The 11,073-nt window shown below is 53.0% G+C and overlaps 1 protein-coding gene across 1 annotated transcript; it reads left to right on the top strand.

Annotated features, from left to right (window-relative positions):
- Positions 1-737: 737 nt before the first annotated feature.
- On the top strand, positions 738-9,838 carry LOC102976514 (translation initiation factor IF-2-like; the record flags this gene model as incomplete). Its single annotated transcript, XM_028486370.2, has 3 exons — positions 738-1,655; positions 2,454-4,123; positions 6,752-9,838. Coding segments are annotated over 2 exons (923 nt in total), but the record flags the coding sequence as incomplete, so codon positions are not given.
- Between the last annotated feature and the right edge of the window lie 1,235 nt (positions 9,839-11,073).

Consider the following 11,073-nt stretch of genomic DNA (forward strand, 5'->3'; position numbering starts at 1 on the left):
GGTCCCTGGCTCTGGGTGCCCCTGCCTGGCAATCACCAAGGAGCGCGGGGGGAGGCACTTTCTCAGAGCAGAGGGGACAAGGGTGAGGAGGGGAGGCATCCGACGTCCTCAGGCTTCCATACGGACGGGGTTCCCTCCCACCATCCTGCTGCCCTCTCCAGACGCCGGGGAGTAGCCAAGGTGACCTCCCCACATGCCCGCCCAACCAGGGAGCTGCCCGGTGCAGGGCGCAGGGTCGAGGCTGGCCCGGCACCCTCCGGGAAGCGGCTTCCGCCCCTCGTGCAGGCGTGACGGCGTTGGGACCGAATCCCTCCCGCCTCCCGCAGCCCCGTTCTGTGCTCCAGGGTCCAGGCCTGGTGTGGAGCTGGGGTCACCAGGCCCAGTTTGTCTGGCCCCTGCTTACCTCTCGGTGCCTCCGTCTCCCCATCTGCGCCTCCAGCTGTGGCTCGGGCAGACCTGCGCTCACACCCGGGCCCTGCTGCCCCGTGGTGGCTCTGTGACAAAGCCCCTTGTCCCCGTGTTGTCGCGGGCCTGATGGGAAGAGAGGAGCTGTCCCCCTCTGTCCTGGGGACTGTCTGGAGTGTGAGGGCTGACGGCGCCCAGTGGGGCTGTGACCCCGGGCGGGGGGCCCGGGAGTCGGCCTGGGGGAGTGTTCGGGGGACTAAGAGCGAATGGCGGAGGCGCCCAGGCGGAGGACCACCCACAGCGTGGGCAGCGTGAGAAAGCGGGTCACTGAGCCCCGCCCCCAGGGCTGAGGCCCACGGGAGCAGGACATCCGGGGCGGAAGGATCCTGCTGGTGGTGGGCCGGCCCTGGGCCGGGCCGGGGCACTGGGCGGGGCCGCAGCCTGGCAGCCTGAGACCCGGCCCTCTGCGGGGCCAGAGGTCCTCGCCTGCTCCCCCGGCCGGCCTTCAGGCCCCAGCGACGAGCGGGGAGGAGGGCATGGCCAGGGAGGCCCTGTGCCAGCCGCATGTGACTCCTGTCAACTGCAGGGGCCTGGAATCATCTGGAGGCCAGAGCGGGAAGTGGGGGAAAGGTCGGAGCGTCGCTCCAGCGCCGGCCGTGCGCCAGGGCCCGCGGGAGGAGGGCGGCCGGCGGTCAGCTGGGCCAGAGACACCCCCGGGCCGGCGCCTGCCTGGCTGCCGGCCGCCCCGGGAAGGCGGCACAGAGCTCGTGGAGGCCGGGCCTGCCCCTGCCCTCCTGGGCGGGCGCCTCCCCGTCCTAACCCGGACCGGGGCTTCTGCAGCCTCGGGCCTGGCTTCCCAAAGGGAGGGCTTCCTGGGAACGGAGGGCCAGGTGCCGGGGGGCGGCCGAGGGGGCTGGTGGGTGTGAGGCCCCGCAGAGCTAACTGTCTGTCCCTCCGCACCGGAGGCAGAGGCTCTCGGAGGAGACACAAGGACAGAGGGGAGAGGTGGACGGGGCTCAGCTTCGGAGTTTCCTCCCTCGGCGAGGCCTGCCCACGCCAGGCCGTAGCTGGGAAACGGGCGGCCCGTGGGGCACCTGTCCAGGCATCCCGCCTTTTCCCGTCCACCGACCTCCCCCGAGATGCCCCCGAACCTCCTGACTGTCCGAGCACAGAGCAGCCCACCGAGGGGCGCCGCCAGCCACCTTCTCGGGCCTCCAGGGTTGAACATTCAGGTTGTTTCCAGATTCTTGGTGAGTTTGTCTCAAGCAGCGGATGTTGAAGCCCGGCTCCTGCCAAGTGCTTCCCGGGGCCCGTCCAAGAGCCTGCCTGCTCCTGACAGAGGCAGTTGTACGAGCAGGATTCCAGGATCAAGGGGTGGGCCTGGGGTGCTCCGGCTCAGCTGAAGGGCGCGTAGACATCCACCAGGTAAGGGGGGAGGGGCCAGTCGCTGGAAGGCATGCGGGCCAGGGGTGCAGCAGGGGCAGAGGCCCAGGGGCTGGAGCGGGAGGGGAGGGGGGCCCACGTCCACGGGGACCTGGCCGGTGGCCTGTGACTTAGGGAGACGCACCTTGGCGTCAGCTCTGGATGCAGGTGGACTGGAGCTGTGGGGCATGGGGAGAAGGGAGAAAATTGTTTTCGGGTAGTAGATAAACCCACATAGTCGTTACATTAAAAAAAAAACGTAATGAGGTATAATTCATATAACAAACTGCCCCCATTTAAAGGGTACAGTTTGATAAGTTTTGACTATGTATACACCCATGAAACCACAATGAAGAGGAAAAACGTCTCCATCACTCCCAAAGCTCCCTTGTGCCCTTTGTACCTCACCCACCCCTCCCTGCCCCCATCCAGTCTCAAGCATCACACTGACTTGACTGTCTGGCTCTGTGGATTAGTTGGCATTTTCTAGTTTTCTGTGAACGGAGTCATATAGTGTGGTTTTTTTTTTTTTTTTTTTTTTTGGTCATCTTCTTTAACTTGGCAGAATTCTTTTGAGATTTACCCATGTTTCTGGGTGTGTCTATAGCTTTTCCTTTTTACTGCAGAGTAGTATCCTGTTGTATTCTTCAGCTCCAAGGGCGTCTCGGAAATCCAAAACCCACAGCCTCGATGACAGCCAGCAGCCACCGCAGGGGGCAGAGAGGAGCTGGAGCGCCTTCAGAGCCGCTTTCCCAGAGAACGGTTGTTATTTGGCCTACCTGGGGGTTCCCTGGAAGACCCTGCTCGCAAAGCTGTCTGTCTCTGACCCAACTCAGAGCCCAGCCAGGGCAAAAACTTTTTCCCCGAGGGTACTTGTCGAGAATATCTGGATGGAATTGTCCAATTTCACAGCTGCCTGAGAAGCTGGATGACAGTGGGGCAGACAAAGGCCAACCAAAAGGCTTATGGGGGAAAAACTGGGCCATGACAAGGCATAGGTGCTTTGAAAGGCTCCCGGGAGCCTGGAAGGCCAGGCACAGTCTAGGGCTGTGTGCCCCCCCAGAAGAGACCTGAGGGGGCCCTGAGCCCTCGCCTCTGGCTGAGCTGGAGGGCTAAGGCAGAGTTGTGAGTGGCGGGCCTGAGCGGGGACGCCGCACCCCAGCATCCACGCTGAGCCCCTCCGCAAAGACTAGGCGATTCATTGGTTCCAGGCGTTGCAGGAAATCTCTGACCATCCGTCAACCACTAAACTAAGTGAGCAGAGGTTTCAGTGTCCACGCTCAACGTGCAACGCAGACTCTACAGAATTAGTTCGGAAACGCCACCGAACTAACAGGCAACAAACCCTGGGAAAGCAGGAGAATCTGATTCCAGAGTAGCCGTGTTGCCTTATCTAAAATGTTCAGTTTCAGCAAAACAAATTACAAGACATGAGAAGAAATAAGACAGTGTGACTCACAAAGAGGCAAAAAACCCAACCGATAGAAACTGTCCCTGAAGAATCCCAGATATTGGACTTACTAGACAGAGGTGTTCAGTCAGTTATTTAAAATGTGTTCACAGACCTGCAGGAAACCATGTCTAAAGAACGAAAAGCGAGAGGATGACGCCTCACCGGACAGCAGCCCTCGTGCTGTGGGCTCGCTCAGGGTCACCCATGCTGCCCCCCAACCTGCGCCCTCTGAGGGCTGCCCGGGGATGGCTGCCCTTGGAAATCTGGGCTGGGGGGCACTAGACGCCCCTCAAGGCCCCAGCCCAAGCCAGAGGGTGTGGGAAGGGAAGTAGCAGGCCAGCCGGCCTCCGAGGAAGCAGCTGGTTCAGCCTGAGGGGGCATCCTGCCTGCTTCTACCGAGCTGGGCACACCAGGCTTGGAGGACAGACTCCACATGAATAAAAATGGGAATGGGAGTCAGCTACTGGGAGCAGGGTGGAAACTGAAAGGGACACGGCTGTCTTCAGACGCCGGCGCCATGCGGCTCTGGGGAGGGCTGAGGGCCGGCCGGCTCTGTCTGCTGCTGTGTGATGTGGGACAGGCCGCCGGGCCTCTCTGAGCCTGTTTGCTTCTCTGTGAAGTGGATCATGAACCCCTCTCCTCCCACCTCACAGCGTTGCCTTGAGAATCAAAGGCAGACCGACTGTAAGGGCGGATTCCTCCTCTCTCTCGGCTTCTCCCCCAGGACCCTCCTGGAGAGGAGCTACTGTCCCTGGGGCACCTTCTCTTTCTGGAGCCGCACCCCTCAGCCTGCGTGGCCTGCAGGATGTTTGCCTGCTCTTATCGCAACCCGCGTGCAAACAGGTGGGGAGCTCCGTGTGGGCGCCTGGTAACAGGGCCATCTGTGCCAGCTGCCAGGCTCACCTTGGGCTCCATCTGCGGCCACGGGGCAAGGAGGCCACGGCCCCCACGTGGTCCAGCAGGACGTGGACATGGGAGGGTGAGTCCGGGGACCGCAGCAGAGAGAGCTGACTGGCCTCAGGTCCCAGGAGGCCGAGAGGGCTGTGTCCACCTGGACCACCCTCCCTGCACGGCTGAGCCCAAGATCTGGGCACACAGGCCACCTTAGGATAGGGTCACCCCAACACTGCCCAGGGATGGGGAGCCAGGACAGGCGGTCTGCGCACCCCAAAGGATCACTCTTTGGCCTTGGCTTTGCGTACGCAGCCAGGAGGGGAGGGCGGACTGGGTTCTGGCCGGCTGCGCATTCTCGGGCACCTCAGGCCTGAAGGAGAGCAGGTCTGTGCATTTGTGTGGGAAAAACATTTTTTTATTAGGACTTTATTTTTTTTATTTTTAGTTTTTATTTATTTATTTTTTTAAGATGTTGGGGGTAGGAGTTTATTAATCAATTTATTTATTTTTGCTGTGTTGGGTCTTCGTTTCTGTGCGAGGGCTTTCTCTGGTTGTGGCAAGCGGGGGCCACTCTTCATCGCGGTGCGCGGGCCTCTCAGTATCGCGGCCTCTCTTGCTGCGGAGCACAGGCTCCAGACGCGCAGGCTCAGCGGCCATGGCTCACGGGCCCAGGTGCTACGCGGCACGTGGGATCTTCCCAGACCAGGGCTCGAACCCGTGTCCCCTGCATTAGCAGGCAGATTCTCAACCACTGCGCCACCAGGGAAGCCCAGGACTTAATTTTTTTAGAACAGTTTTAGGTTTACAGCAAAATCGGAAGTACAGAGATATTCCATGTATTACCCCACTGCCTTCACACATGCACAGCCTCCCTCCCCCATTATCAACATCCCTCGCCAGAGTGGGACATTCGTCACAGTTGATGAGCTTCTATGCTACATCATTATCACCCAAAGCCCACAGTCTATATTAGGGTTCACTCTTGGTGTTGCATGTTCTGTGGGCTTGGACACCATATAATAACATGTCGACATGTATCCATCATTATTGTATCATACGGAATATTTTCACCGTCCTAAACATCCTCTGTGTTCTGCTTATTCACCCCTCCCCCATAAACCCTGGCAAACACTGATATTTTTTACTGTCCCTATTGTTTTGTTCTTTCCAGAATGTCATATAGGTGAAATCATACAGTATGTAGCCTTTTCAGATTGACATCTTTCACTTAGTAATATGCATTTAAGTTCCCTCCATGTCTTTTCGTGGCTTGGGAGCCCATGTCTTTTTAGCTCTGAATAACACTCTGTTGTCTGCAGGCATCACAGGTGATTTATCCACTCACCTACTGAAGGACATCTCGGTTGCTCCAAGTTTGGGTCATTATGAATTAAGCCGCTGTAAACCTCCATGTGCAGGTTTTTGTGTGGATACAAATTTTCAGCTCCTTCGGGTAGATACCGAGGAGCCTGATTCCTGGATCATATATATGGTAAGAATATGGTTTTGTAAGAAACTGCCGCATCCCCACCAGCAACATCTGGGAGTTCCTGTCGCTCCACGGCGTCGCCGGCGCGTGGTGCCATCAGTGTTCTGGATTTTGGCCATTCTGATAGGTGTGTGGCGGTACTTCTTGGTTGTTTTAATTTGCATTTCCTCGATGACCGATGACGTGGAGCGTCTTTTTATGTGCGTATTTGCCATCTGTGTATCTTCTTCGGTGAAACGTCTGTTAAGGTCTTTGGCTTCTTTTTTTAATTGGGTAGTTTGTTTTCTTATTATTGAGTTTCTGAAGTTCTTTGGAAACTGTATTTTGGGTAACAGTCCTTTATCAGATGTGTGTTTTGCAAATATTTTCTCGCAGCCTGTGGCTTGTCTTATTCTCGTGACATTGCCTTTTGCAGAGCCAAAGTTTTTAACTTCAGTGAGGTCTAGCTTATCAATTATTCCTCTAATGGGTCACACCTAAAAATTCATCATCACACTCAAGGTCATCTGGGTTTTCTCCTATGGTATCTTCTAGGAATGTTATAGTTTTGTATAGTATTTTACATTTAGGCCTGTGATCCATTTTTAACGAATTTTTGTGAAGGCTTTAAGTCTGTCTAGATCATTTGGGGGGAGAGCTTCTGGACCCATTTTAGGGGTGAAACGTGAACTACTCTCGGCACTTCCCTGCCCCCCTTTAAGGAGGCCCAGGCACGGCAGTCTGCGTCATCAGCAGCCTGGCGAGTGTTAAGCTTTTGGGACCAGAAGGGATCACGCCTCACCCCTGCAGAGGGCTGTTTACAGGGAGAGGCCTCTCCTCCGGCCTAGATAGCCGGCCACCTGGAACCCGCAAGCATTTTCTCTTCCCATCATTCCCCTGGTCAGCGGTTGAGTTCTTAATATATGGGAAGGAAGGAGGGGAGGGAGGATGGAAGGGAGGGAGGGAGGATGGAAGGGAGGGAGGGAGGATGGAAGGGAGGGAGGAAAGCCTCAAAGGAAATAGGGAGTAAAAAGACAATTATCTTGCACTATTTTAGTTTTTATCATCTACGATCTTCCCGAAAATTAATTAAGCGTGCTTTTTTTCAGCGGAGCCATACAACGAATGGAGAGGTGACCAGATGTGACTGTGTAACTTGCTGTCCGGCCTCAGAGTCTCCTGATCCCAGGGGCTGGTGTGAACTCATGTGAGGAGGCTTTGGACTTAATTTTCTATAAAGAGAAAGAGGAGATCATGCACGGAAAGGAGTAGAGGCCAGAGGAAAGATCCACCCAGATCGTTGAAATAATCTTCCTTCAAGTACACAATGAAACCTGAACACACGTGTGTGTGCTGGCTGGAAACATTTTCGGGAAAATCCAATTTTCTTCCCTGATCTCTGCAAGAAAACCCACCCACCCAGAGGCATTACCCTCCTAAAAGCCTGCCTAGCCTTCCTCAGCATTTTATCCTTGAAAGAGAGTATGGCAGAACTCCTCAAGGAGAGTAAAATTTAGGATGGAGCCTCCAAAGGAGGAAAGAAATTAAGCTGCTGGTGACATCAAGGTCCAGGACCACGCTGGGCCACCTTTCAGCTTGGAAAGCAACACATTTCCTTTATTGTTTAACCAGATTGGAGAGTTTCTGCTATTTGCAACCCAGACTTTCTAGCTGATATACCCATCACGAAAGCCAAAGTAATTTAGAAGGTTTTCTTTAACGCTGAATGTCCGAGACAGAGAAAAGGGCAATTAGGTTACCTTGAAAAGAGCATTTGCAGTGGACACAGCATGTGACAGTGAGAAGAAACAGAGGCTTGGAGTTGGACGTACTGCTGTCTCTCCCTAGCAGTGTGATCTCCTGAACCTCCTCTGTGAAATGGGGCGATATCCCCCCTCACTGGTCCTGTGAGGATTAAAGGAGATCATCAAGCACCCGGCACAGAGCTCCACAGATGGTGTGGCAGGGACAGAAGTCAGGCTGCCCCGGGCTGAGTGCGTAAGTGAGGAAGCGGGACAATAAACAGATTATTCCTTCGAGGAGGAATAATCTGTTTGTTCACAGAACAAACAGCCACTGAGCACGAAGTTACGCTCGCCTGCACTCAGAGGCGCACAAATTTAAAGTAGTGAGATGCTGAGAAACAGACTCACACTCAGTGGGCAGGAATGTAATCGGTTTACTCTGGGTGGCAGTTTTACAGTCTCTACAGAATGTTTACAGACCATAGCCTCTGACTCGGTATTCTTCTGCTGAGAACTCATCCTACAATTCTACCTCGCAAGTATGTAAGGACAGACCTGCCCGCAGGTTCTTCTGCAGCAACGTTTGTAATGGCAAAATCTTGGCCTAAATGTCCATCAGCGGGTACTGATTAGATGATGGTTATTTATACAATGGAACACAACGCAGTCATTGAAAAAGAACTCACGTCTAAAGAACAGTGATAGTGTTTTTGTGAAAACATTTGCAAAAAAAAATAGTACGACCCTACCTGCAAAACAGTATGCACATTACGCCTTGAGTTTGCTTCGAGGACTCTTGTGTGGCCTTAGAAAAATGATCGGTGGTTCTCTCCGAGGTGTGGGATTGGGGTGGCAGGAAATTCATCCCTCAGAGAGATCCTCTCATGGAGCTCCATTCATTCTAATGGCTTATGTTATTTTCTTAGCCATGTGTTACATTTATAAAATTTTTAAAAATTTGGCCAAAAGATTTGAAGGGGATGACGGCTGAAGGAGTTCAGGGCCAAGGGTGTGTGTGTCAGACAGAAGTGACCCGAACAGAGAAGGAACGGTCTGTGGGCCTGTTACTCACACCTGCCGTGATGCCCTTGGCGAGGGGGAGGCGGAGGGGAGGCGTGGGTTCAAGGCCTGACGATGCCCCCTACCAGCCTATATTTGCCGTATCCTGGTGGCCAACATCTGCGGGTGAGATGCCACACGGCTGACACCGGACGACACTAATGTGCCGCCTCCACAGGGCGAGCAGAGGACAGCGATCTCGAAAGAGGGCGCGCTTGGCGGCCCCGAGCAGGCGTGGTCCAGCCCGCCACACCTGCGGCCACGTTCGCCTTCTCCTGCGACTCCTTCCCCACGATGGCCTCAGCGGCTCTGCTTTCCTGACTGCCGCCAGGTTGAGCGAACGACCCCCCACTCTGTCCCTACAGGTCCAGGTCCAGCCTCGCTCAGCTCTGAGCTTCTAACTTCTAAACCGTCTCCCTGATGATGTCTTGCAAGGGATGGGACTCGTGAAGGGCACCAGCTTGGCACTTAATCGTTGCAAAATCAGTTACTGAGCGCCTGCCACGTGACCAGCACCAGGCTGGGTGCCAGCGATCCAGGGAGATGAGAGGCAGTTTTGGGTCACAATGTGCAGCAGGAGTGCAGGGACAGGCGACCCGGGCGCGTCCACCGTGGAGACTGGGGAAGCCCCTCGCCTCCAGGGCAAAGCCAAGCTTTGAGGCAAAAGAAAGAGCTAAGTGACCAAGGGAGAACGAAACCCAGAGGCGGGAAGGCAGGGAGTGTGAGGGGACCGGGCAGAGGAGTCTAGGAAGGCCCCGCAGGGAGAGGACATGTGGGCCTCAGCCCACAGGCTCTGGAGCCGCTGGGTGACCAGGAGCGGAGTCCGCGCCTCAGAAGTTCTGACGCGTGGCCCAAGGATTAGAGTGCAAGGTGCACAGATATTGCAGGACATCTATCAGGGAGTTTACTTCCTTCACGTGATCATGTGTTCACTAGAAATATATTTTAGTGTCTATCACATTTAGGCCCTGGATTACCCGCATATGCTTACAATAGCCGTTTGACTTAGAAATTCTGATGAACTGAGACATTACTGGTAGATTTTTATTCCTTTTTTTTTTTTTTTTTTCGTGGCTGCACCGCACAGCTTATGAGATCTTAGTTCCCCGACCAGGGATGGAACCCCGGCCCTCGGCAGTGAAAGCACCAAGTCCTAACCACTGGACCACCGGGGAACAGACGTTTTCTGTTAAGCTTTTAAAAACCAAGAACACTAAGGTTTTAGGTCTGAAAGCGTTTATCTTAAGCTTTGGTGGTTAAATTTTGGTAGTACTTGAAAGCTAATTCAGGGCCCCCTCAGTTAACAATTACTCGGATCATTTCAGACCCCTCTAAGGAAAAATTAAGAGGAAGGAAGAGACCCAAATATCCATGTTGGGAAATAAGGAGAAAATGCTAAGGTGATTCTTTTCAGCTCTACGATTTTAAGATCTCAGATTTTGCTTTACTGACTAATGAAAGGAAAAAGTCAAACTGAATAACAGGAAATGACCTATTACGAAATAGACATATAAAATTTAATCCCTTTGGTTTAACATACATCTTCAATTGTACAATTAAAAACAAGACAAAATCGATTCCATAAAACAAAATATAAAATATTGTTTATATGACCCGTGTCCCATAATATCTTATCTTAGAAAACCAGCAATTTAGTTCACATACTTCATTAGAATATTTTAATGTAACTATCAACCCTACTTATACAAATAACCTACCTCCCTGAGCCTAAAGGTACCTGCGATTTTAGTTCCGTTACAAAATTACACTTTTTAGGGATTTTTATGTATTTCAACTTGTGTACAAAACGTTCCCCTGCCATAGTAACACAGTCTCATAAATTCATGAATGCTTTCTAGAATTGTTAGCATACTAGACAACCAAAGCTTGAAGGTTCTGGAAGAGGATGAAACAGAAGTCATTTCTCATAACAGGAAGATCAGGAAGAACTCCGTCTTGAGTTGTGTCACCGGATCACAGTAACCACAGTACGTGTTAGGATTACTGTGTTTATTCCCTCTGTCAGGTCCACCTGACTGATACCAGCAGACACAGCAGTCACGAGGTGCAGCAGTGTTTTTTCCTTTACTTCATTTGTTAATCAGTGCTGACATCCACATAATAACATTTGCAAGAGCAAACAGAACCTCTGTCGTTTGAGAAGGTTTTGCTATGCTACCGAATGACTGCTGTGTTTGGGAAAACGCAAAGAAAGCGTCGGAGTGGGTTCCCCAAAGCGCAGTATGCTATCTGCTGGGTGTAGGTGATCGAAAATAACTTATCCTCTCGTCTCAAGAGAGTCTTTAAAGTAGCCCTTATCACAGCTCTTCACTATATGTACACAGACACCACATGTATATATTATCTATTTATATAAGACAGGTATGTACACATTTACAGACACGGGCCTTCAAGACGTATTGCACTTACATACACGCAGCTTTAGCTTTGACGGACGCACACTGTAACCGTTTCAGTTCTTCATGAGAGAGGCAGTTGATATGTTCAGGAGAGTTGCAAAGGAAGACTTCGGTAACTTGCCTTACTGGAGTAAACACTTACTGGGGAATGAGAGGCCGAGGGAGAAAGGGCGCACCTGGTCCTCTTGGGGTGCCGTGCCCATAACC

Source organism: Physeter macrocephalus, unplaced genomic scaffold, assembly GCF_002837175.3.
Source record: "Physeter macrocephalus isolate SW-GA unplaced genomic scaffold, ASM283717v5 random_867, whole genome shotgun sequence".
Lineage (NCBI taxonomy): Eukaryota > Metazoa > Chordata > Mammalia > Artiodactyla > Physeteridae > Physeter > Physeter macrocephalus.